The 23,578-nt window shown below is 39.1% G+C and overlaps 2 protein-coding genes across 4 annotated transcripts; both read right to left on the bottom strand.

Annotated features, from left to right (window-relative positions):
* Positions 1-477: 477 nt before the first annotated feature.
* patl2 (PAT1 homolog 2) lies at positions 478-10,649 on the bottom strand. Its single transcript, XM_058061807.2, has 19 exons — positions 10,477-10,649; positions 10,128-10,299; positions 8,221-8,513; positions 8,080-8,142; positions 7,959-8,012; positions 7,734-7,892; positions 6,861-6,932; positions 6,656-6,798; positions 5,977-6,051; positions 5,784-5,907; positions 5,537-5,654; positions 4,833-4,939; positions 4,709-4,762; positions 4,489-4,631; positions 4,264-4,420; positions 4,068-4,202; positions 2,630-2,727; positions 2,404-2,544; positions 478-1,029 (listed from the first exon to the last, which is right to left on the bottom strand). The coding sequence occupies exons 1-19, from the start codon at positions 10,498-10,500 to the stop codon at positions 996-998; spliced, it is 2,166 nt and encodes a 721-aa protein (XP_057917790.2). The 5' UTR covers positions 10,501-10,649; the 3' UTR covers positions 478-995.
* Positions 10,650-11,082: 433 nt separating this feature from the next.
* Positions 11,083-22,441, bottom strand: LOC131109542 (transforming growth factor beta-1-induced transcript 1 protein-like). Of its 3 annotated transcripts, XM_058061677.2 has the most exons (12): positions 22,312-22,440; positions 20,106-20,156; positions 19,790-19,938; positions 17,650-17,705; positions 16,617-16,762; positions 16,460-16,523; positions 16,112-16,196; positions 14,727-14,924; positions 13,411-13,584; positions 13,257-13,338; positions 13,024-13,172; positions 11,083-11,493 (listed from the first exon to the last, which is right to left on the bottom strand). In XM_058061677.2, exons 1-12 carry the CDS (start codon positions 22,322-22,324, stop codon positions 11,227-11,229), a joined length of 1,434 nt encoding a protein of 477 aa, XP_057917660.2. In that variant the 5' UTR covers positions 22,325-22,440; the 3' UTR covers positions 11,083-11,226. The 3 variants fall into 3 exon arrangements, with proteins under 3 accessions (XP_057917660.2, XP_078644829.1, XP_057917661.2); XM_078788703.1 differs by lacking the exon at positions 20,106-20,156 and having other exon boundaries at positions 19,790-19,943; positions 22,317-22,441; XM_058061678.2 differs by lacking the exon at positions 20,106-20,156 and having other exon boundaries at positions 22,312-22,436.
* Between the last annotated feature and the right edge of the window lie 1,137 nt (positions 22,442-23,578).

The following is a 23,578-nucleotide window of genomic DNA, read 5'->3' as shown; positions in this document are numbered from 1 at the left end:
CCTTTGCAACTTCCCATCACTTGGTAACATCAATTAAAGAGCTTCATTAACATGTTCATAGTTAGTCATTTTGGTACATTAACTCAATCAAGAATCATATTTTAAGCACAACACTGAAGAAAAAAACACTTGAATGGTGTACAGTAAATGTAAAATCTATTAAAATCTAAAAAGTCCCAAGAGGATGCCTCAAATTGTTTTGCTTTCAGTCTTGTGTTCTGTCATTGATCCGATAAAAAGCCAAGTTGTCTGGTGTCCCCGTCTTTCAAGGAATGTCGCACGCAGGCGTCTCAACAAAGAACACTAACCAGTTTGGTTAAAAGTAAATACTTTAACAACCGTGGTAAAATCTGGACTGCAGGTTTTAGGACGTGGCTTTCAATTACAAATTACGTGCTGAGAAAAAAAAAAAAAAACAACCAAATTGTCAATTTCCTACACCAAATTTAATTTTTTAAAGATGTTTTATTTATATTGCAAGTGCTCTACAAGGGTGTGATTTAAATGATTGCTGTTTCCAAATTAATAAATAAAAAGACATCAAATACTTAAGTCATGCCTTTTTTTTTACACTACAAAAAAAAAAAAAAAAACAACCAAAACTGCATGGTTAATGTGCATGGGGCCATGCCGCGACAAACCTTAGTGATTACTATTAACATATCGGTTTGACTGTACAATTATAATTACTATACAATACTCAGCCTGATCCAACACAATTTGATTGGAAATACATTAATAGACAGAAAACAGACTTCAGCGTAAATAACACTAATTTGAACCCGCTTGAGACCAGAGGAAAATAAAAAATAAAACAAAAAAAGGGAAACAGTTTCTGGGTGTGCACAAATGTGAGGCAGAAGGGGGCTAAGGAATAAGAATAGAATCAAAATACACAAATGATCCAAGTCCAAGTTTCACCTCTGCTTCTTTTGCGCCAGTGCCACTTGACGTGGGTGGGGGTTAGAGGGGGTCTTTTTGGGGTTCCATCCATCTCAGGATGGAAGCGCCAGACATCCTGTTGCAGACCTAGACACACATTTTAAAGTTGAAATCCATTTCCTGTCAGTAAGAAAGGGCTTCTTACTGCTTCCTGTATTTTTACATTGGGGAAAGCCAGCAGCCACCAAGCAGCCACATGGAACACAGACGGGCTAACTTTTGAGGTCAAGATTCTGGTGTACCTGCACCTCAAAAGAGAAAGTGATCTCTTTCGAGGACAAAAAAAAAAAAGTACACATTCTGGACAGTGAAAAATGGTTTGTAAGGAGAGGCAAGGAGAAGAAACCATCTCTGAACAGAGGGGGGGAGGTCTGCATGAGTCATCATTTAGCCTCTTAGGAAATAAACAAGGCACAGAGACCTTGGTTTGAAGTAGGGCTGGGTCGAAGTGTCGACATCAAAAAATACGTCGACACAAGAACTGCATGTCGATGTGCCTTCACTCAGAATTATTGGTGGGCAAAACCGTTTTCAGTGAACAGGATCATTGCGCTTCATTCAGTAAAAAAAGAGCCGTTCATTTCGGTCAATTGGTTGTTAGCCTGTGATCTCCCCATGTGTTTAGACACGGTCAGTCGCGTCGAGTCAGTCCGTTCGTTCCGACTCAACAGCTCACCAATTAGTGCTGTGTCGGTCATGAACAAAACGGCCAGCGGACTGAACGAGTATATTATGGCCGGTTCATTCGTTCGCAAAACTAGTTCTTTTGATTCATTCGTTCACAAACGCCACACCACTACTCAGAATCAAAACATTGGGATGGCCGCGGCAACGAGTTTCAGTGAGTCCGGCCAGAAGAAAAGATGGCGCAACAGAGTATGGGAATACTTCACGCCAAAAAGGTAATGATGCGGTAGTTCTATTATCGTTAGTATTATTCATGTTCTTATACTTTATTGATATGGGCAGATCATTTAGAAATATCTATTTTTATCAACCTGTGCATGTGGTTTATGTTTTCACAGACTCTCAGGGATTAATCGATTCATCGAAAAACTATTTTCTAGATTAATCGATTATAGAAATAATCGTTTAACCCAGCCCTAGTTTGAAGTGGGTCCATGATCAATCATTACATCTGAATGGGATGCTACCAAAGATGATAGCACAAAAAAACACCATCATTGGCGGGCAGACGCCATTGTTTCCTAATTTGACACCACTACAGAGCCAACCATGTCTTGACCCGCCTCCTCCGCTAGGAGGATAAGTAGACTACATCTTGAAGCAAGCTCTCAGACTAAAGCTGTCCTATCTAGTCTGACTGCTATGTCCCGCCTAGTCCTGATGAATCCAGCGAGGATGAGAGGCAAAAAAAGGTCTGACAACCTGAACAGTCGAAACGCGACCGATTGAATGCCATGAGAATACACCGACTTGGATGAACGAGAATATTCTTACTCCATGTTGCTTTTCAGTTGATGCACCGTGCGCTTGTCCAGGTAGCGACAGAAGAGAGTCAGCAGGTTGGAGGGTAGGAGGAGAGGCTCCACCAGGGAACACTGGGAAAGCTGTCGTGCCACCTGGAATATTGTGTCAGTCCTGCAAGCCAACAGAAAGATGCCTTATGAAGATTAATTGATCATCTTTTGAGTGGAAACGAGTTTAATAAAAAAAAAAGTAGTACCACATCTCAAAGTCGCCGATGCTGGGCTCCAGTGGGACACCGGAAGACAGCAACTTCTCTCCATGGGACAGCAAAGCGTAAAGCAAAGACAGGCCAAACTGAAAGGGAGGGGGGACATTTCAGTTTCCGTGGAAATGTAGAAATATTATCAAGCTTAAGTGCAACAGAAAACTTAGTGGACTAAAACACGAGTTAATAGGCTTCATGTACAGTTGTACATCTCGGGGTTATGACAAACATTCCAGCTGTACGTTCATAATCTGCATTAACAATTTTATATTTTATCAATACAAGTGTTCACACGAGCTGCATGGCGGTCGAGTGGTTAGCGCGCAGACCCGAGTTCAATCCCACCCTCGGCCATCTGAGTGAGTACTAATGAGTCAGTAGAATCTTCATGCCTCTCATATGAAACCAGCGAGTTTGTTTTATGTAATATTTGTCCTATCTTTTTTTAAATCGGCAAATGTGAAAAACTGAAGGTTTTTCTTAGAAATGCTGTTTAACTTTATTCTGATATTTTTATTTTTATGTTTTATGTAATATTTGTCCTATTTTTAATCGGCAAATATGTAAAACTGAAGGTTTTTCTAAGAAATGCGGTTTAACTTTGATATTTTTACTTTATCATTACATTGTAACCTTTAAAGGGCTGCACGGTGGAAGCGTGGTTAGCGTGCACGCCCCACAGTTAGTAGACCCTAGTTCGATTCCACCCTTCCAAACTGAAGGTTTTTCTTAGAAATGCTGTTTAACTTTATTCTTATATTTTTATTTTTATGTTTTATGTAATATTTGTCCTATTTTTTTAATCGGCAAATGTGAAAAACTGAAGGTTTTTCTTAGAAATGCTGTTTAACTTTGATATTTTTACTTTATCATTACATTGTAACCTTTAAAGGGCTGCACGGTGGTAGCGTGGTTTGCGTGCACGCCCCAGTTACTAGACCCTAGTTCGATTCCACCCTTCCAAACTGAAGGTTTTTCTTAGAAATGCTGTTTAACTTTAAAGTTGAACTTTATTCTGATATTTTTACTTTATCATTACATTGTAACATTTAAAGGGCTGCACGGTGTACGCGTGGTTAGCGTGCAGGTCCCACAGCTAGTAGACCCTAGTTCGATTCCACCCTCAGCCATCTCTGTGTGGAGTTTGTATGTTCTCCCCTGTGCATGCGTGGGTTTTCTCCGGGTACTCCGGTTTCCTCGACATTCCAAAAACATGCTAGGTTAATTGGCGACTCCAAATTGTCCATAGGTATGAATGTGAGTGTGAATGGTTGTCTATATGTGCCCTGTGATTGGCTGGCCACCAGTCCAGGGTGTACCCCGCCTCTCGCCCGAAGACAGCTGGGATAGGCTCCAGCACCCCCCGAGACCCTCGTGAGGATAAGCGGTAGAAAATGAATGAATACAAGCCAAGGAGGAGTGCAAAGACCTTGTTCTGGCATGCCAGTGAGAGGCAGTCGTTGTCGGACGTGTCAGATGTCAGAACTCTGAGGATGCCAATTAGCTGACTGAAGGTCAAGCCGCCAATCACATTCCGAAGGGGTGGGTAGAGCTCTGGAAGAGTCTAAAAACACAAAACACTATGAAACTCCAATTTCAATTCTCCATAAATAAGCATTCCTTACCTCTTCAGTGTCTCTGCTCATCAGCGTCGGAAGGTTGGAGGTCACGATCGTCAAGATGTTTATGGCAGAGTCCTGCTTCAGGAACGGCATGAGACGGGCAAGAAGCTTTTTCCCCTTTGAGACAACCAGGAATGGAAGAAACTCCCCTCCTGAATCTCTACATGGATTCATTTAGGTCATGAAACATCACCTTTCCCACCAAACATCTTCCCGTCTGTCACTCACAAAGCGTCATGGTGCTGCATTTGGGAGAAGATGTGCTCCACCTTCCTCTGGGTCTTCTCCATCAACAACCTCTCCTCAGCCTCAGACAAGACCGTCATTTTCATTCGGTTTGTCTCCTCGATCTCCAACAGAACTATGAATAGCTGCAAGAAAGACAACGTGGGAGGTTAAGGTGATTACTGAAGATGAACAGTGATGGTTTTCTTCGCTGCTCAACAACCTTTTCAATCTTGCTAAGGACCTCTAACCGCTGCCGTCTCGTGTCTTTTTGATCCTGCGGTGCGGAAAGTGAGTGTTAGTCATGGAGTAAAAAGGATGATGGATATAGTGGGGTAACAGGTCACCTCGAGTGGACCCTGAGCTTGGACAGCATGAACAGCACCAATGGCACGGCGAGGAGAGTAACACGTGGACACAGCGACTTGACCCAGGGAACCTTCGATGTGCACCACTGAAAGAACAAAATTAATCACCACTCACAGTTGGAAAAAACACAATTTAATTAATATGAAAGGGGGGGGGTTGCTGTGCATTTCCCAATCAATGGGCCCGTTTTTCCAGCATGGTGGCAATGTTTTTGGAGGAAGATTTGATCTAGCATGGCTTTCTATAGCATGTGTAATGCCTTTAATGTCACCAGTTCAGCTTACTTCCATCTGCGCTCCAATAATCGTCTTCGCCCCTACCTCTGACCTCGTCCACATTCTCAAGCCATCCCGTTCCCTCAGATCTTCCTCCTCCCTCCATCTCACTGTAACCTCTGCCCACCTTAGCTCTGCTCCCAACTCTGGAACTCATTGCCACCAGACTTCCCTTCCCGTCTTATTTATTGTATGTTCTTTTATCGTGTATTTTATATTGGTGTTTTTATCTTCTGTACAACGACCTTGGGTGTCTTGAAGGGCGCTTTGAAATAAAATGTATTATTAATGTATGTGACGTTCTTGCTGACCGGACAATGAACTGCAATCTGCCCCCGCCCTTACCAGCCACAACACAAATATCATATACAGAACATACGATATCCTGATAAGACAGCAGGAGTAACCTGGTGTGTATGCGTCTGTCTGTTTTATGTAAGGAGTTGTCAGCTTGGGTGGCTCCCTCTTGCTCCTGATGCCCAGCTCCTCCTCAGCCAGCTTTGCTTCAACTCGCCGGTAATACTCCTAAAAACACAGACAGTACAGTGCACAGGAATTACAAATTGAGACAACCCCCCCTTTGTATGCATGTTGAATGCATAAAAACACAAATGAATAATCTTACAGATACACATAATACATGGAGTTCCGTACCTGGTAGTAGTAATCCTCAAGGTATGGATTCTCACTTTGCAGCTGGATCATCTGCAGCCTAATAATCCACTCCTTCTCTTTGGCAGTCATCAGATTACAGTAAGGATCCCAGCCATGTATTTTTCTACATAAATGTGTACATTTACAAATGACGTCATACAGGCATCATTACCACCACGTCATATTTACAGACCTCTGGAAGATATGCTGTTTTTGGCTAAGCAAGCGTTTATGTTGTGGGTGGAGCTGGGTGACAGGACCAGGGTATCTGCAGTAAGGGGAGCAATATTAAAAAAAACATAACATTTGATATATTAATGCACATTAGATAAAAACATTAAAATAATAACCACTTTTGCAACCCTAATATACCATAACAGTTTAGCTTCATGTGTGAAATTTCATAGTAAATACAAAAACTACAGTTTGACAATTAATGTGCTATATATATATATATATATATCACAATATTGACAGTTACTATGGTAGCCATTATGTCATTGGATGGTCATATCACCTCATACTTCAGTACGAGGTGCATTATTAAAAAACAAAAAAAAAAAACTTAAACTGTATTATGAAAGTAGGAAGTGAACAAATGTAACAGTTAGTGATTATAAAAGTACCAGATGGAGGGGTAGGATTTAATAAGCTTTGCTTCTTCCTACTCCTTTTGGACATGTGGAACTGTGAACTGATTATGGGATGCATTCAATTGTAATCTGATGCATGTTCAAATGAAATAAAACCATTACCATTTCCAATAGGGTACTAATACTGATTACTATACTCCAAGCTATGCATGTTTTCCAGTACCAAAATATTTTGGGACTAATACATTGAGGATTTATTCCACATTTGACATCACACACCTGAATTGCTGCATCGGATTAGTTGAGGGGCTGTAGAAGGGGGACGGCCTTGGCGAATTGGCCCCGAAGCGGAGTTGCATCATTTTAGGAGTGAAGGACCGCGGTGTGGAGGGACGGTTTGTGGGATACATAAATCCACCTGTCTGATGACAAGAATTAGGACACCACAAGAGTCCGTTAGGATAAAGTGCATCAGAGTTAACACCTGATTGTAGTGCCGTCTCTGGGTTAATGGCTGGCGTGAGAAGGGGGGTCCGGGTACCATGGGTGCGTGCATCTGCAAAAAGAAAAAATGTCAAACTTGAATATTGAAATCAAAATCAAATCAACTTTATTTGTAGAGCACTTTTCCTGCAGAGACATGCAACAAAGTGCTGTACAGAATTAAAAAGTAAAAACAATTACAAAGAAAGCCCCTCCCTCCCACCCTCCATACTAGAGACACACACAATCACACCCAGTATGGAGACACGGCATGGCACTGAAGATCAAGGAAACGCCACATTTGGGGCCGTCCACATTGGGAGGAGCCACAGGCCGTGCCATCGGGGACCCAACACCCGGGGCGGGGACCCAACACCCGGGGCGGGGACCCAACACCCGGGGCGGGGACCCAACACCCGGGGCGGGGACCCAACACCCGGGGCGGGGACCCAACACCCGGGGCGGGGACCCAACACCCGGGGCGGGGACCCAACACCCGGGGCGGGGACCCAACACCCGGGGCGGGGACCCAACACCCGGGGCGGGGACCCAACACCCGGGGCGGGGACCCAACACCCGGGGCGGGGACCCAACACCCGGGGCGGGGACCCAACACCCGGGGCGGGGGACCCAACACCGGGGGGGGGGACCCAACACCGGGGGGGGGGACCCAACACCGGGGGGGGGGACCCAACACCGGGGGGGGGGACCCAACACCGGGGGGGGGGGGGCCCAACACCGGGGGGGGGGACCCAACACCGGGGTGGGGGGACCCAACACCGGGGTGGGGGGACCCAACACCCGGTCTCTGCATGTATGTAAAATGACATGTAAAAATGTCAAGCTCGTCATTTGGGTAAACATAATTCCCCACCTGTGACAGGTCTCTTGGGCCAAATTGACGCCTCGAGTAGGGACCCCTTGGTTCGACCTCTCTTCTACCCCTGAAGGAAGACGCAGGATCCAGGAGGTTGGAGGTCAGGTGCTGTCCTCTGCCTCTATGACCCTCAATTACACATATTATTGCGCTGTCCTGAGAAACAGATGCGGACAAAAATAAGTATTTATCTAAGTCCTTGTTCTAAGACAGGTACTTCACCTGAAGTATTGAACCGGAGATTCTTCGTGTCTTTCTATAAGATGGTTCCATCCACTGCAGGGGGTAAAAGACACTCAAATGTGTAAGAGAAAATGTAACTCAAATATGAAAAAGTACTCACGTTCTCATTAAAGGCATGGTGGTACATAACGTTGCCACAGTCCACTATAGCGCTATCAAGACTCTGCAATTAAAATTACATAGAGACACTACATAGAGGACAAGTGGCAGTTAAGATCTCATCGAATTAAGTCAGATGTACCTTGAGGCTCGGCCGTCCCTGCACTATCCTCATCACAGCAGGATCTTCAAATATGGGACCCCTTCCCATCCCTCTCCTATACCCTCTACCCCTGCCTCGCTGCCCGAGGCACAAACTGGGGCACCGCTCTGGGAGGGGAGGGCGAGTTGTGAAGGGGGTGGAGGTCTGACGGACGGAGGTCGCGGGGGACACAGGTTTCGGGTCTGGCGGTGGTACCGGCGTCGGTGGCCGAGGCTCAGCAAACTGGAGGAGGGTGTAGGTAGGGTCATCGGGGATCAGCTGTGCGTCTACGTCTGACACACACAAACACAAAGAGGTAGAATAATATATACATGGAAAAATATGACACTTTACGTTCTTCCATGGAGTTTTTCAATTTTCAAAACAAATGTAAATGGCTACTCTGTCGACTTTAGGGACAGATTTTCATATTATTATTATACAGTTTGTAGTACCGTTGTCTGTGTGTTGATCACAGCTTTTGTCTTGACTCAATGTTAAAGCAATGGGGACCAAAGGCACCATTTTCCCAGTATAAAATCTGCTTTAACAGCTTTAATATTTGGGGTAGAGAAGTGAATGAGGTATCGTGTTTCATCTGATTAATCAGACATGTTTTTACAAATTTCAAACAACATCTCTACTTGTTGATTCAGATAAATATATGATCTCAGGGAAGAAGTACATTTGAAACACTTCTATGCTAGGACTACGTTAAAAAGCCATAGCATTTCAGTATGTGGAATCAAACTATGGAATGGATTGAGTAAGACCCTCAAACAATGCACAACGATGAGCCAATTCAAGAAACAATACAAGGATGAAGAGTCTTGAACTAGTCATATATATCTCACTATATTGACACTATGGTACCCATTATGGCATTGTATGGTCATATCACCTTGTACTTCGGTACGGGACAATTTTTTTTTTTTTTAACAAAAAAATAAAAAATTAATAAAACAGGCTCTGGAGACACTCCTGAGCAGTGGACATCGGACGGTAGCCCGTCAGGACATATTTGTTAAACTGAAGATGCGACAGGGTTTTGGTCAAGTCCAACAACCTTGGCCCTTTGCTAACCATCAAAAATAAATAAAAAATAATAAAAATTAATAAAATAAATAAAAATAAAATTGGGAAAGCAGGAAGTGAATCAGTAACCGTTACATTTGTTCACTTCCTGCTTTCCTAATATAGTTTTAATTTATTTTTTTAAATTTTTATTTTATTTTAATTTTTTTTATTTTAATTTTATTTTTTTATTTATTTTATTTTAAATTTTATTTTATTTGTATAATTTATTTTATTTTTTATATTTTATTTATATGTATATATTATTTTTCAAGTACTTCGGTACGAGACGAAAATTTACACAATAAAAAAAACAAAACCTTAAACTGTATTATGGAAAGCAGGACGTGAACAAATGTAACAGTTACTGATTGTAAAAGTACCAGATGGAGGGGTAGGATTTAATAAGCTTTGCTTCTTCCTACTCCTTTTGGACATGTGGAACTGTGAACTGATGTGAACTATGTGATGCACTCAATTGTAATCGGATGCATGTTTAAATGAAATAAAATCCATTACCCAGGATTACGAGTTTTTTTGTTGACATTTTTACATTTTAAAAAATGTCACAAACCAATACACATCAAACCACAGGGCACATGCACGTTTACTATTAATGAATAGTGACGGGCAGAACTAAACTCTTCCACTAGATGGCAGTACTTACATAATTAACCTCTGTATCCACCTGTTGATGTTTGATTAAGTCATGGCGCCATTACATTTTCTTAAACAATATGTGCCAAAACACGGCGACACCGCTACATTATTGTGTATTTGTTTAGATATATTCCATTAATTAAGTAATTAAATTCCATGTCGCATTAACGCACCCATTCCAAAGGTCTCCTCATTGTAGACATTGATCTCTTCATCCTCCTCCGCCATGGCCTGCAAAAGCCCGCAGTCCATATTGCTCTCGACGTCGTCTTCGCTCCAGTCATCTCCATTTTCAGGCCACTGAAGCTTCTGCTGGGACTCTCCTTCTTCTACTTCTTCAGCCACCTGAGTGTTATGATTGTATTTTACTTGTCTTGTGACACTAAACCAGGAAGTGGTGCCTTATTTGGGAGACATTTTTCAACTTTTCAACATTTTCAGTATTAGCCATCGGGTAACCGGAAGTAGCCAATTAAACCAACTGTAGACGAACTACATTACATTTTTAAAAATGTGACTTACTTGCTGGTTCTCTGAATCACTCATGGTGTATTTTGGAGATATTTGTATTCCCTTTTAAAGATAACAAGCAACAGTAACTTTTGTCTGTGTTATGTTATGTCGCCTTGGGTCAAACTGTTCGGGAGTCTCATTACTGTTTAATTGACCTCACCTGTGCGCGTGATGAAAACGTGCCTACGTCATCAAGTGCGACGTACAGGCCGATTTTAGTAGACAGCGAGCGACATCTAGTGGTCAATTAGCATTACTGGCACCTCCCCAATTAATAATCAAATCAATTTGGCAAAAAAAAGACAAAATGTGGCCCTAAAATAAAAACACAAAAGATACAGCATAAAAAAATTTTATTTATAATTTGAAATTTGGGCAAAGTGCATACAGCATTTGTGATGGAATGGTATTAATTAGTCCGACTGAACATATATACGCTAATGGATGACATACAAAGTGAAGGCAGCTGCAGTGATGCTTATTTTTCTGCAAGGAAAAATAAGTCTTGTTTTATGGACCATCATAATATTCCTTTGCAAATATATATATTTTTTTCGATCTTTGGCAATAAAATCAATTTGGATCAGTACATTTGGCATAATTTTAACTCTAAATACAGTCTTTAGAGCTTTATTCGTAAAAAAAAAAATGATTAGGAGCAGTTTAATCTCCTTCAGTATAAAAAGACCAGCTCCACACTCACTGCCGCAGTATAAAAATGTAAAAAAAAGCTTTTTCACTCGGTGGAGGATCACATCCTTAACCGAAGAGTTTGATGAAGCACGGGTGGCAGTAGGGCTTGTTCTCCTGCTCCTTGAAGCAGCCTTTGCTCAGAGGTTTCAGGCAGAAGTGGCACACCAGGTGGTGAGGGTGGAACTTGGCGCCCATGGCGGTGACACAGCGGCCCAGGATGGGTTGCTGGCAGGCCTGACACACGCTGCCTCGCGACTGATGGTAATGGGCCTCACACAGCGGTTTGCCCTCGTGCTCAAAGAAGCTGCCGTTGACGAAGGGACTGTAGCATTCCTGGAGGTGAGAGGAGAAAGACGTTTAAAAACAGGAAGTATAGCCAAGACTGCAGTCATCCGGGACATTATAGTACTTTGGGTGTCTAATTGCCTTAATTACTTAACTCGAGTTTAATAAACTTAAACCAAGAGCTATTAACGAAACCTTTCATGATCTGAGACGATATCGAGACGATTATTCTGGGTACTGATAATTATCGGACAGCCCTAATTATAATAATATATTGCATTGTGTATATTGCATTGTTCACACATTTAAGCATTTATTTCAATTATTTCATTTTTTTAATTATCGAATAATGTTTTTGTTCATTTCTTAATTAAAATATGGATCCTAACCCTAAATGGAAGGGTTAGGGTTAGGGTTTGTTAGGGTTAGGGTTTGCTCGGGTTAGGGTTTGTTAGGGTTAGGGCTAGGGCTAGGGTTAGGGTTAGGGTTTGGATTAGGGTTTGTTAGGGTTAGGGTTTGTTAGGGTTAGAGTTTGTTAGGGTTAGGGTTTGTTAGGGTTAGGATTAGGGTTAGGGTTAGGGTTAGGGTTAGGGTTAGGGTTAGGGTTAGGGTTAGGATTAGGGTTAGGGTTAGGGTTAGGGCTAGGGCTAGGGTTAGGGTTAGGATTAGGGTTTGTTAGGGTTTGTTAGGGTTAGGGTTTGTTTGGGTTACGGTTAGGGTTTGTTAGGGTTCGGGTTTGTTAGGGTTAGGGCTAGGGTTAGTTAGGGTTAGGGTTAGGGTTAGGGTTAGGGCTAGGATTAGGGTTAGGGTTTGTTAGGGTTAGGGTTTGTTAGGGTTAGGGTTTGTTAGGGTTAGGGTTTGTTAGGGTAAGGTTTAGGGTTAGGGTTAGGGTAAGGGTTAGGGTTAGGGTTAGGGTTAGGGTTAGGGTTAGGGTTAGGGTTAGGGTTAGGGTTAGGGTTAGGGTTAGGGCTAGGGTTAGGGTTAAAAAAATAAAAATAAAAATATTTTCAAAAATAAAAATATTTTTACAAAAAAAAATATTTTTAAAAATAAAAATACAAATAGGTTTAAAAATAACAATATTTTTAAAAATAACAATGTTTAAAAATAACAATATTTTAAAAAATAACAATATGTTTAAAAATGACAATATTTTTAAAAATAAAAATAAAAATAAAAATAAAAATAAAAATAAAAATAAAAATAAAAATAAAAATAAAAATAAAAATAAAAATAAAAATAAAAATAAAAATAAAAATAAAAATAAAAATAAAAATAAAAATAAAAATAAAAATAAAAATAAAAATTAGGGGTTTTAATTTATATTAATATATAATATAATAATAATATTTATTATTATATATTTATGATAATAGATATATCATTTATTTTTATTATTATTGTTATTATTATATTGCCCGCTAATAATGTTATTATATATTTCTAATATACTTAAAATTACTAATAATAATATTATATATTTATGATAATATTATTATTATTATAACAATAATAATAATAATGTTTATTTTATTTTAAATTCTGTCCACGGTCTGCATGTCCGGAAGAAACACTCACCCTGCATACAAAGCACTGTGGATGCCAGAGAGAGTTGAGAGCTGAGATATAGTTTTCGAGGATGGGCTGGCTGCATCCTTGGCACCGGGAGGCAAACAGCATCAGAAAGCACTGCTGGCAATACTGCTGTCCTTCACGGTCATGAAACCCTGACAAAATAGATTCGAAATAAGGTTTAATGTCATTGTGATAGAATAAGATGTACACTGTTGTTGTTGTTTTTTTTTTTATACCTTCCTCGCCAAAGCTGCGGCTGCATTTGACGCAGCAGAAACACTCAGGGTGCCAGTTCTTGTCCAGAGCCGTCACCATTTTCTGATGAAGAAGGGGAAATAATATTAACATAAGCAGCTTGTGCATGGGAAAACTCCTCTAGAGGCCTCTTACACTGAGTATGGGCTTGTTGCAATGTGCACAGTGAGGGGAGAAGAGTGTGAAATAGTCTGACTCGCAGTATGGCCGCCCGTCCTTCTCGAAGAAGTTACGACTTCCCAGCTCTGTCTCACATTCCGTGCAGACAAAGTGCTCCGGATGCCACACCTTTCCCAGGGCTGTCACCACCTGGATGAAGGAAACAATTGTCATACAACCGACTTTCACTCACACATTTCACTATCATGCTATGTGTTAGCATGCTAGCAGTAATTATGTTAGCATGCTAATATTAGCATAGTAGCATTGTGTGCCGATTTTATGTATGTTAACATACGCAAACACTTAGCGCTACCATGCTAGGTGTTGCATGCTAATGTTAGCATGCTAATTCATTCATTCATTTTCTGCCGCTTATCCTCACGAGGGTCGCAGGGGGTGCTGGAGCCTATCCCAGCTGTTTTCGGGCGAGAGACGGGTTCCACCCTGGACTGGTGGCCAGCCAATCACAGGGCACATATAGACAAACAACCATTCACACTCACATTCATACCTATGGACAATTTGGAGTCGCCAATTAACCTAGCATGTTTTTGGAATGTGGGAGGAAACCGGAATACCCGGAGAACATGCAAATTCCGAGGGTGGAATTGAACCCTGTTCTCCTGGCTGGGAGGTCTGCATGCTAACCACTAGTCCGCCGTGCAGCCCAGCATGTTAATTTTAGCATATTATTTTTTTTAGCCCAGCATGTTAATATTAGCATATTATTTTTTTAGCCATAGTTAGAACTCACACAAACACTTTGTGCTACCATGTTTAGTGTTAGCCTGCTAATGTTATTATGCTAGCAATGCTAACATGACAACATTAGCATGCTAATATTAGCATAGTAGCATTTTTTTTACCTTTTCATAAATATTAATATATACAGACACTTTGCAGTACTCTGCTACTCAATAATGCTTTGCAATCACTTGGTTTACTTTTTTTGGTTAATTCCATTTTTTCTAATGTCCTAAAAACACTATACAGTACACTCACGCCTTTTGTGCAATTTTATTTCTTCATCTTTTCATTCTGCATAAGCATTCACACGCAATGTCCTCAGATAAATATGGGATTAAAAATATATATATATTAAAAAATAATAATTAAATTTCCACTGACCTACATTCATTCATGACGCACGGAAAAGCATAGAAATGAAAAACTGAGTGGCCAGTATCCAGTATCCATATCCGCCATAATAAATACAGTATATTGTTTACAAATAGACCTCTTATTGACCTATTGTAGTGTACCTAATGTTGTGGCCTGCGCATGCTCACCTGTCCCACGACTGGCTTCTGACAGGCTGAACAGTTTCCCTTGGAGGACGTTTGAACTCCCTGTCTTGTCAAATCTGATTGGAGGAGACCTAGCATGCTGTCCAATGAGCCGCCTGACGAAGGCTGCGGAGGAACGGCTGGCTGCTGTGGTGCCGCTGCTGTTGTCGCTGTTGCTGTGATGACTGGACTGACAGCTGGCTGCAGTGAGACAGGAGGACAATTTACTGCATTTAAAGACAGACAGAGTAATGGTAATGGTAATGGTAATGGTAATGGTAATGGTAATGGTAATGGTAATGGTAATGGTAATGGTAATGGTAATGGTAATGGTAATGGTAATGGTAATGGTAATGGTAATGGTAATGGTAATGGTTTTATTTCATTTGAACATGCATCAGATTACAATTGAATGCATCCCATAATCAGTTCACAGTTCCACATGTCCAAAAGGAGTAGGAAGAAGCAAAGCTTATTAAATCCTACCCCTCCATCTGGTACTTTTACAATCAGGTTTTTTTGTTAATTTTTTAATTTTGTATTTATATTTTTTATATATTTTTATTTCTTTCCTTTGTTCACTTCCTGCTTTCCTAATATAGTTTAAGGTTTTTTTTGTTAATTTTTTAATTTTGTATTTATATTTTTTTCATATTTTTTATTGCTTTCCTTTGTTCACTTCCTGTTTACAATCAGTAACTGTTACATTTGTTCACCTCCTGTCTTTTTAATTTAATTTAATTTAATTTAATTTAATTTAATTTAATTTAATTTAATTTAATTTAATTTAATTTAATTTAATTTAATTTAATTTAATTTAATTTAATTTAATTTAATTTAATTTAAGCTTTATAAAGAGGAACATGAGTGAAGAAGGAATGGTTTACTATTCTGACAGACTTTCCATCCGGCACAAAAAGCAGCTGAGATGTCCCCAACTGACCCAAATCCAAAGAAACACTGCTGGAATAGATGCAGATTCTGGAAGCTCTAGAAAGTTTTCCGTGTGGGTTATTGTGTGTAGCTGCTCTATAGGAGTCCACAGCTTGATACATTCATTCACTTCCTGCCTTTCTAATTAATTTAATTTAATTTAATTTAATTTAATTTAATTTAATTTAATTTAATTTAATTTAATTTAATTTAATTTAATTTAATTTAATTTAATTTAATTTAATTTAATTTTTGTCACATACTGAAGTAGGAGGTGATATGAGCATCCAATGACATAATGGGTACCATAGTAAGTGTCAATATAGTGATATATTGATTATATTATTATATAACATGTATTTTGACCTGTATTTACTGAATATCACATGGATTTCAAAACTTGCAATTCCCAGTTGACTGACAATGCAACATTGTGTTGTTTTGGGAAACCTTACTGTGCTCTGAACCCGGAAATCGGACAACGAAGCCATCAGTTTGTCCAACTCTAGGGTGGCGGATGTTGCCGACGGTTTTGCGGAGCTGCAACACAAGTGTACAAAAATACACAATTACAATCGGGGGCGCTGCTTGCCAATCGGGAAAGCCTCCGCCCAAACTTTGAACGCCCCAACAGTCACTGGAATCACCTCGGATTCAAACCAGACATGAAACAGGTTTTCTAAACAACAGTTACTTACTCTTAATGTCTGCTATATTGTAAATATATATATATATAAGTGTAAATGTGACTATAGGGGTGTTAGTTCATGTCTACAGGGCTCTAATTATGCATGTGTTGTTACCTGGAGTCTTTATCCTTTATTTTGTCATCTTTCTTAGAAGTGGGGAACTGGGCCAAGATTTCATCTGAAAGCACAAAATCGAGGTGATTAGAACCGACGATGCTTATCTCCACACACACACACACACACACACACACACTCACACACACACACTGACCTGTGATGTTAAACTGCGTCGCATTCAACTCCTGCAGAAGATGATCCAGTTCACTCAGACCTCCTCCTAGCAACGAGGAAGAGGAGAAGGCTGGAGGAGAAGCAGGAGGATCAACTGAGCGCGGAGAGCGTGATTTACACACTGTGCTGCAAGAATGATAAACATATAAATTTATAAAATTATTATTATTAATTATTAATAAATAAAAACGTTTTGTAAATAAGCAAAGTTGCATCACAGCCTGGTATTGGAACTGCTCTGTCGCGGGACCGGAAGGCATTGCAAAGAGTAGTGAAATCTGCCCAACGCACTGCCGGAACCTCACTTCCTGCCATCGGGGACATCTACAGGAAGTAGTCTCAGGAGGGCATCGCAAATTGCTAAGGACTCCTACCACCCAGCACACACACTGTTTGCCCTCCGAGCCTCAGGGAGGCGCTATAGGAGCTTACGAACAAGAACCATCAGGTTCAGGAACAGCTTTTTCCCAACAGCTGTCTCCTTGTTGAACTCTGACCCCCATTGATCCCCTCCCACTTCCACTACTCACACACCCCTGCTGAACTCTGACCCCCAATACCCCATCAGTCACTTAATTGCACTACTTCATTGCACTACTGTACATATTACTGTTATTATATCTTGTCACAAGCGGCACGGTGGACAAGTGGTTAGCGTGCAGACCTCACAGGCCATCTCTGTGTGGAGTTTGCATGTTCTCCCCGTGCATGCGTGGGTTTTCTCCGGGTACTCCGGTTTCCTTCCACATTCCAAAAACATGCTAGGTTAATTAGCGACTCCAAATTGTCCATACGTATGAATGTGAGTGTGAATGGTTGTTTGTCTATATGTGCCCTGTGATTGGCTACTGACCAGTGCAGGACCAGGATAAGCGTGGGATTGAACTCGGGTCTCCTAGTTGTGAGGTCTGCGTGCTAACCACCCCTGAGCAATAACAATAAAGTTGAATCAAATCTAATCTAATCTAAAAACAAGATGTAGAAAATTCTATAAATCCAAACATGGAGATTACCTGTATAGTTTGTCCGGATTGGAGTTTTGGGAGGACTTCATTGCTGCAGAAACAGTCTGATAAACAACATAATATCATAAAAAAGAATGTACACTGATGGGAACCAATATATTATATTGACCCAAATAATGGAATAGAGGTCATAAGATTGATGAAATTGATTGTGTAATACTTGCTTTTATAGTCAGTATAGTTACTCCAGACCCCATTCACTGTGCAATATCTGATCAACCTCCATGTGCAATATTAAGGGCTCTAAATGCAATATTCTAAGGTCTATGTGAAGTATTTCCATAATGCCTCATATTAATTCACTAGCAAGATCTCAGTGTATAGACTGGTCATATATCTCATCACGTTTCATATTATCTACATACTGTATTGTATATAACTCTGTGTATAAAAACTGTTGATTTTGTTAATACTTGGGTTGTTTATATTGTTTATTTTTCTATATTGTGTATTTTTTGTACTTGGCTGTATACTTAACTGACTCTTAACTGACTTTGTATTGCTGTGCAATACAAATTTTCCCACTGAGGGACGAATAAAGGCATATCTTAATCTTAATCCTAATCTTAACCTTAATCTTAATCTCAATCTCAATCTCAATCTCAATCTCAATCTCAATCTCAATCTCAATCTCAATCTCAATCTCAATCTCAATCTCAATCTCAATCTCAATCTCAATCTCAATCTCAATCTTAATCTTAATCCTAATCCTAATCCTAATCCTAATCCTAATCCTAATCCTAATCCTAATCCTAATCCTAATCTCAATCTCAATCTCAATCCTAATCCTAATCCTAATCCTAATCCTAATCCTAATCCTAATCCTAATCCTAATCCTAATCCTAATCCTAATCCTAATCTTAATATCTTAATCTTAATCTTAATCTTAATCCTAATCTTAATCTTAATCTTAATCTTAATCTTAATCTTAATCTTAATCTTAATATCTTAATCCTAATCTTATCTTAATATCTTAATCCTAATCTTAATCTTAATCTTAATCTTAATCTTAATATCTTAATCTTAATCTTAATCTTAACCTTAACCTTAACCTTAACCTTAACCTTAACCTTAACCTTAACCTTAACCTTAACCTTAACCTTAACCTTAACCTTAACCTTAACCTTAATCTTAATCTTAATCTTAATCTTAATCTTAATCTTAATCTTAATCTTAATCTTAATATCTTATTCTTATTCTTATTCTTATTCTTATTCTTATTCTTATTCTTATTCTTATTCTTATTCTTATTCTTATTCTTATTCTTATTCTTATTCTTATTCTTATTCTTATTCTTATTCTTATTCTTATTCTTATTCTTATTCTTAATCATAATCATAATCATAATCATAATCTTAATCCTAATATCTTAATCAGAATCAGAATCAGAATCAGAATCAGAATCTTAATCTTAATCTTAATCTTAATCTTAATCCTAATCCTAATCCTAATCCTAATCCTAATCCTAATCCTAATCCTAATCCTAATCCTAATCTTAATCTTAATCTTAATCTTAATCTTAATCTTAATCTTAATCTTAATCTTAATCTTAATCTTATTCTTATTCTTATTCTTATTCTTATTCTTATTCTTATTCTTATTCTTATTCTTATTCTTATTCTTATTCTTATTCTTATTCTTATTCTTATTCTTATTCTTATTCTTATTCTTAATCATAATCATAATCTTAATCTTAATCCTAATATCTTAATCATAATCATAATCAGAATCAGAATCAGAATCAGAATCAGAATCAGAATCAGAATCAGAATCAGAATCAGAATCAGAATCAGAATCAGAATCTTAATCTTAATCTTAATCTTAATCTTAATCTTAATCCTAATCCTAATCCTAATCCTAATCCTAATCCTAATCCTAATCTTAATCTTAATCTTATTCTTATTCTTATTCTTATTCTTATTCTTATTCTTATTCTTATTCTTATTCTTATTCTTATTCTTAATCGTAATCGTAATCGTAATCGTAATCGTAATCGTAATCGTAATCCTAATCCTAATCCTAATCCTAATCTTAATCTTAATCTTAATCTTAATCTTAATCTTAATCTTAATCCTAATCTTAATCTTAATCTTAATCTTAATCTTAAATAGTGTAGGTGACCTTATACCTGCTGCGGGGTGTAGGCTGGTGGTGGTGGCCGGGCCTCTGCAGGGTTCTGCGAGTCTGGATCAGCATGTAGTGGCGGCTCGGATGTAAGGAGGACAGGACACTGTGCAAGAGGAGATCCCGTCTTCTCCAAATCTGCGAGGAGGGCGTCTAAAGTGGTGACGAGAGAGAATAAGTTTGGATACTTAAGTGGACGAATAATAATAATAATAATAATAATAATAATAATAATAATAGATCATAAAAATCCATGCAGCATGCTGTAAACAGATGTAGTAGAAAACAACCGAGAAGCACGTGCACACATCGCTACGTACCAAAGACAACAATACGAGGATTGAGAGGGTAGTTAAGTGGCTCAGGGACTCCTGAGGAGAAACGACACACACACACAAGAGCAGCCATAAGAGCTCACAACACTTATTGAATAGTCCAGACATGCCAGCGTGGAAGGGATGCAGAGGAGGAAGCGTGTTGGGCAGCTCATATCTAATTCCCACCCTTTTTTTTATCAACTTAGCAGCTGCATGACATCATCCCTGTGTGCTAGTGATTCATGACTGCTTTCAATTCTTTATAAACATCATTTCAAACATCGCAATCATCAATAAAAATGTCATTCGCAGAATTATAAAGAGGAAAAGCAGCTGAGATGTACCCAACTGACCCAAATCCAAAGAAATAGGTGCAGATTCTGGAAGCTCTAGAAAGTTTTCTGTGTGGGTTATTGTGTGTAGCTGCTCTATAGGAGTCCACAGCTCGATACATTCATTCATTCATTTTCTACCGCTTTTCCTCACAAGTGTCGCGGAGGGTGCTGGAGCCTATCCCAGCTGTCTTCAGGCAAGAGGCGGCGTACACCCTGGACTGGTGGCCAGCCAATCACAGGGCACATATAGACAAACAACCATTCACACTCACATTCATACCTATGGACAATTTGGAGTCGCTAATTAACCTAGCATGTTTTTGGAATGTGGGAGGAAACCGGAGTACCCGGAGAAAACCCACGCATGCACGGGGAGAACATGCAAACTCCACACAGAGATGGCGGAGGGTGGAATCAAACTAGGGTCTACTAGCTGTGGGGGCTGCACACTAACCACTCGTTCACCGTGCAACCAAGAAGCCCTGTAAATGTTACATTAATTCATTCACTCATTCATTTTCTACCGCTTATTCGACAAGGGTCGGGGGTGCTGGAGCCTATCCCAGCTGTCTTATGGCGAGAGGCGGGGTACACCCTGGACTGGTGGCCAGCCAATCACAGGGCACATATAGACAAACAACCATTCACACTCACATTCATACCTATGGACAATTTGGAGTCGCCAATTAACCTAGCATGGAATTGAACTCGGGTCTCATAGCTGTGAGGCCTGCGCGCTAACCACTCTACCACTGTGCACCCCTGTAAATTCTTACATTCATTTTCTCCCGTTTATCCTCACGAGTGTGACGGGGAGTGCTGGAGCCTATCCCAGCTGTCTTTGGACAAGAGGCGGGGTACACTCGGAACTGGTGGCCAGCCAATCACAGGGCACATATAGACAAACAACCATTCACACTCACATTCATATCTATGGAGAATTTGGAGAACACAGATGGCCGAGGGTGGAATTGAACTCGGGCGTCATAGCTTTGAGGCCTGTGCGCTATCCGCTCGACCACCGTGCGGTCAAAGATCCTCAATATGACAGGAGTGCTGTGTTGATTTTGAGGATCTACTGCCAAAATGTATCTCCTGAGTAGGCTACTTCATGAATGCAGGAATCATAGTTCTCGCTTCTTTACACAAAACATGAAGACTTCAGTCCCACCATGGCTTGTGATGATTCACAGTTGTGGTACGCGTGGTGACGATCATGTGCACAATCTCCAACACATGCCCTTCTTCCTCCTCCTCCTCCTCCTCCTCTACACTTTAGACTGCTCATATAAGGAGGTGAATTTCTCCCAATGGGAATTATGACCATATTTAGAGTGGGATGTCTGAATGTTTGTGTTGGCCTCCTGGGTTCTCCACTTAACTTAGGACGAAAAGAACATAATAAAGTGGAGCAAACATGGCCACTGCGAGGGAGTCTGAGTGGACAATCTAATCCAGATGTGCTCAAGTTTCATCTTTGTGGCACAAAAAAAAAAAAAAAAAACATGAATCCCCCACACTTGAACTGGAAGAGTGGAAATAGCAGAATGGCTTTGAGGGAACTAAGCTCTTCCCACTCCCACAGTAACGAACAAGAGGAATTGCGTTCATATTATTGTTGATTATGCTCCAAGATCTGCACCTCAACTTGTTGATATGAATGGATCCACGACTGAAAGCTCCACAAGGATCTGAGCCTTGGAGATAGGAATAAGTGATCATAAACTATCGATAGAGTGACTTATGCAGCTACTGTTAACTCTTCAACTGCATGGAAAAAAACAGCACACAGTCAGCAGAGCGCTTATTTCCTGCAGCACAGGAGCCCTTCACCAAAAAAACAAAATATTACCCTCCACATGCAGACTACTCACCCAAGTCCTCCATTGTGGAACACCCCAGCCTGGATGTTTAGTCCTCTGTATGAATGTATATGTGCTGCCGCTATTGTCTAGCTGCAATAACTTCTCAAGCACCGTTATTCGCCCACACGGGAAGAGGAGGAGGAGGAGGAGGAAGAGGAGAAGGAGGGATTCCAGTCTGGTTTTTTTTTTCTTCCTTCTTCCTGTGTAATGCCTTCTCGCAGTCGGGAAGGAGGGGAGGGGGGGGGGGGGGGAAGAATGCAGTTCCATGCCCGCATTCCCTGGACACATGACGTCACTGTAGACGTTCCCATCTTGGTGAGATAATATGGTTTTAAATGGCCCTTCACAGGAAGTACCTCGTTTATGACCTAAAACACGTGACACCATTGTATGTATAATAATGTCAAATAAGGTCAAAAATGTCAAATTTGTCAATGATTAATTATATATATATAATATATTAATTATATATAATTATAATATAATTAATATATATATATATAATTATATTTATAATTAATATAATTATATAATTATTTATACATGGGTATAAAATATAGAATATATATTAATTACAGAATTATTATAATTATATTACAATTGCAATTATTTATATATAGAATATATTTATTAATTATATAATTATTATAATTATAATATAATTATATAATTATTATATATTTATTATATAATTATAATGAATTATATTTATTATTATATATTTATAATATACAGATAATTATTATATATATTTATATTAATTTTAACACTATTGTATGTATAATAATGTAATTTAATTCTTTAATTGGTCTTGGAAAAGGTGAAAAATGTCAAATTTGTCAATGATTAATTATAGAATTATTTATATATATATATATAATATATATATTAATTATATATTATAATATAATTATGTAATTAATACGTATACAATTATATATTTAATTATATTTATAATTAATATAATTATATATATGTAGAATATATTTATTAATTATATATTTATAATTATAGTATAATTGTTACATATTTATTATATATTCATTATATAATTAAAATTAATTTTATTTATGATTGTATATTTATAATATACAGATAATTATTATATGTATTAATTATAATTTTAATTAAGTCTGGGCTTTCCTACTGAGACTGCTGCCCCTGCGACCCGGATAAGCGGAGGAAAATGGATGGATGGATAATTATGATATATATAATATTGAATATATACATAATAATATATATTAATTATATAATTAGCCCGCAAGCACATTAT

The sequence above is a fragment of the Doryrhamphus excisus genome, unplaced genomic scaffold, assembly GCF_037039965.1.
Source record: "Doryrhamphus excisus strain RoL-2023G ecotype Guam unplaced genomic scaffold, RoL_Dexc_Guam_v1.1 HiC_scaffold_24, whole genome shotgun sequence".
Taxonomy (NCBI): Eukaryota; Metazoa; Chordata; class Actinopteri; order Syngnathiformes; family Syngnathidae; genus Doryrhamphus; species Doryrhamphus excisus.
This window is presented reverse-complemented; position numbering and strand designations above follow the sequence as displayed.